The 2,538-nt window shown below is 69.4% G+C and overlaps 1 protein-coding gene across 1 annotated transcript; it reads left to right on the top strand.

The window, feature by feature from the left end:
* Positions 1 to 181: 181 nt before the first annotated feature.
* MNEG_15995 (hypothetical protein) lies at positions 182 to 2,058 on the top strand (the record flags this gene model as incomplete). The annotated part of the gene is made up of 5 exons (XM_014035534.1): positions 182 to 282; positions 505 to 631; positions 901 to 969; positions 1,375 to 1,483; positions 1,708 to 2,058. Coding segments are annotated over 5 exons (757 nt in total), but the record flags the coding sequence as incomplete, so codon positions are not given.
* Positions 2,059 to 2,538: the final 480 nt, after the last annotated feature.

Below are 2,538 nucleotides of genomic sequence, written 5' to 3'. Positions count from 1 at the left end.
GCCCCCCTCCCGCCCTCCAGCGGCGGCCGGCCACATCCAATCGCCCGCGACCCCCCGCGCCGCCGCGTGCGCGCAACAGCCCGGTTCGTGCTCGCGCGCCACGACGCCCCGCCCGCCTCCTCCCCTCGCGGCGGCCCGCCGCGGCCGCCCCGCCGCCGCCCGCGCGCCCCCAAACCCGCAGGGCCCCGCCGGCCTCCTTGGATAAGGAGCGGCGCATCCATCTGCATTTCCGGGTGTCGTACCACACAAAATGGGGCCAGAGCATCGCGCTGGCGGGGACGGGTGAGCGGCCGGCCTCCTGCCGGCGGCGGCGGCGGCGACGGCGGGCGCCGGCTCTCGAGCAGACGCACGCAGCGCGGCGCAGCCTCGCGGCGCCCGCGGTGCGGGGGGGCCGCAATCCGACAAGCGAAGGAGTCGCAGTGTGCCCGCTTGGCCCCTCCCCGGCGCCACGCCCCCGCAGCTGACACCCCCCCCCCTTGGCCCCGTGCCCCCCCGCCCGGCCAGGCGCGCTGCTGGGCAACATGGACTTCTCCCGCGGCGTCGAGCTGTCGTGCCGCCACGAGCGGGACGATCTGATTTGGGAGGCGCTGGTCAGCCTGCCGTGGCAGCCTGAATACAAATACAGGCGAGAGTGGGCGCGGAGCGGGAGCTACACGTCTTGCCGAGGGGCTTTGGGCTTTTTCCCTCGCCTTTGTCGCTCGTTGCTCGTCGGGGGCCCGCCGCCCAAGGGATTGGAGGAAGCAGTGCCTGGGAGCCGGGCGCAGCGGCGGCGGCAGCCGGGGCAGAGAGTGCAAGCGCGGCGCCGGCAGCGAGGTGGCTCGAGCCGAGCGCGGGCCGCGGCTGGTGTTGAGTTGGTGAGCAGGAGCCTGCCACGCGGACTGTGATGTGATTTTTCCGCAGGTATGCCGTCGTGCGGCGCGACGGGGAGGGGCGGCTTGTGGCGGAGCATGAGGAGATAATCACACGCAGGTAAGTGTGTGTGTGTGTGATTGCGTGTGTGTGCAAATCAGCATTTGTGCGTGTGGCGCCGTTTGCTTGTGGTTGCTTGTGTGTTTGTGTGTATATGACTGCGCGTGGGTGACTGTGTGTATGTGAGTGTGTTTGTATGTGTGTGTGTGTGTGTGTGTGTGTGTGTGTGTGTGTGTGTGTGCGCGCGCACACGCGCGTGCGTGCGCGTAGACGAGTGCGTGCACACCGGTGCATGCAGGGTGAATATGTCGTGGATACTGCGCATAACAGGGCTGAATGAAAACAAAAGGTCCGCACGACCGCATGCCCCCTCGAGCGCCGCCCCCTTGCCACGCCCAACACGGCGGCCAACCGCCCCCGCCCATGCGCGCGCGCGCGCACGTGCGCGCCCGCGGCGGCCCGCAGCGTGGTGCTGCCGCCCCAGCTGGAGAACGGTGACGTCATCGACCTGTCGGACTGCTGGATGGACCGCTCCTACCCGGGATCCATTTTGGACTCTTGCGCCTTCACAAAGGTGCTTTTTGCTTTGGCACCGCGTCAGTATGGTTGAGAACGTGTGCCGCGAGGGCATGCAAGTCGTGCACGCGCGGCACCTGCGAGTGCGCTCGCACAAGTTTTTGTGCGCGCACGCCGCGTGCGTGCGGGCGCGCTCAGGGGTTGTCGTGCTTGTGCCGCCCCCTGCGTTCACGAGCTTTACAGCGTGCTTGCTCGTGCCCGGATCATGCGCACCGATGGCAGCGGGAAGGGGGCGTGCCGCTTGCGCCCTCGGCGGTGGTGGTTCGGACGGCAGGACGCAACTCAGACCCCATCTGCGGCCCTGCCACTGCGCAGGTCATCCGGCGGCGGCGCGCCGGCTCGCAGCAGCAGCAGCAGCAGCAGCAGCAGCAGCAGCAGCAGCAGCAGCAGCAGGCCGCCCCCGGCCGCGCCTCCGCCGGCAGCGCGCGGGGGCCCGCCGGCGGCGGCTGCGGGGCGGGGGGCGTGCCGCGGCTGGTGCCGGTGGTGGCGGAGGCGGTGGTGCGGTTCAAGGTCAAAGACCTGATGCTGGAGGACGGCGAGGTGCGCGGTCAAACGTTTGACCAGGGAGTTTGACCGCCGCGTTGACCAGAGTCGTGCAGTTGGGGCGGCGGGCGTCCCCTTTGCGGTTTCGGTCAAAGGGCAAGCTGCGCCTCCACAGACTGGCGCAGTCTTCAAAGGGGCTGGGGCCTGTGTAATCTGCGGGTGATCTGCGGGCGCCACTCGCCGGCAGGCCTGGCGAGCAGTCCCTTCGGTAGCGCCTGCGTCGCCCACACCCACACGAATGGGGCAGCGCCAACATCCCGGCCTATGCAGCACTTGTGCACCCTCCATATCATTCGAAATGTCACGTATTGCATGGCCCCTCCTTGCTCCATTCCCCCCTTGTCGTCGCCCCCCGACCGCTCACCCGGCCCTGCCTCCCGCCGGTCCTACCCCTCTGAACGTCACCCGCAGGTGGTGTGCGTGACGGGTGCTGTACCGCAGCTGGGGACGTGGCAGCAGGACCAGATGCTGCAGCTCACGCGTGAGTCACCGGATGACTCACGGGGCCGG

Source organism: Monoraphidium neglectum (assembly GCF_000611645.1).
Source record: "Monoraphidium neglectum strain SAG 48.87 unplaced genomic scaffold scaffold05871, whole genome shotgun sequence".
NCBI lineage: Eukaryota > Viridiplantae > Chlorophyta > Chlorophyceae > Sphaeropleales > Selenastraceae > Monoraphidium > Monoraphidium neglectum.
This window is presented reverse-complemented; position numbering and strand designations above follow the sequence as displayed.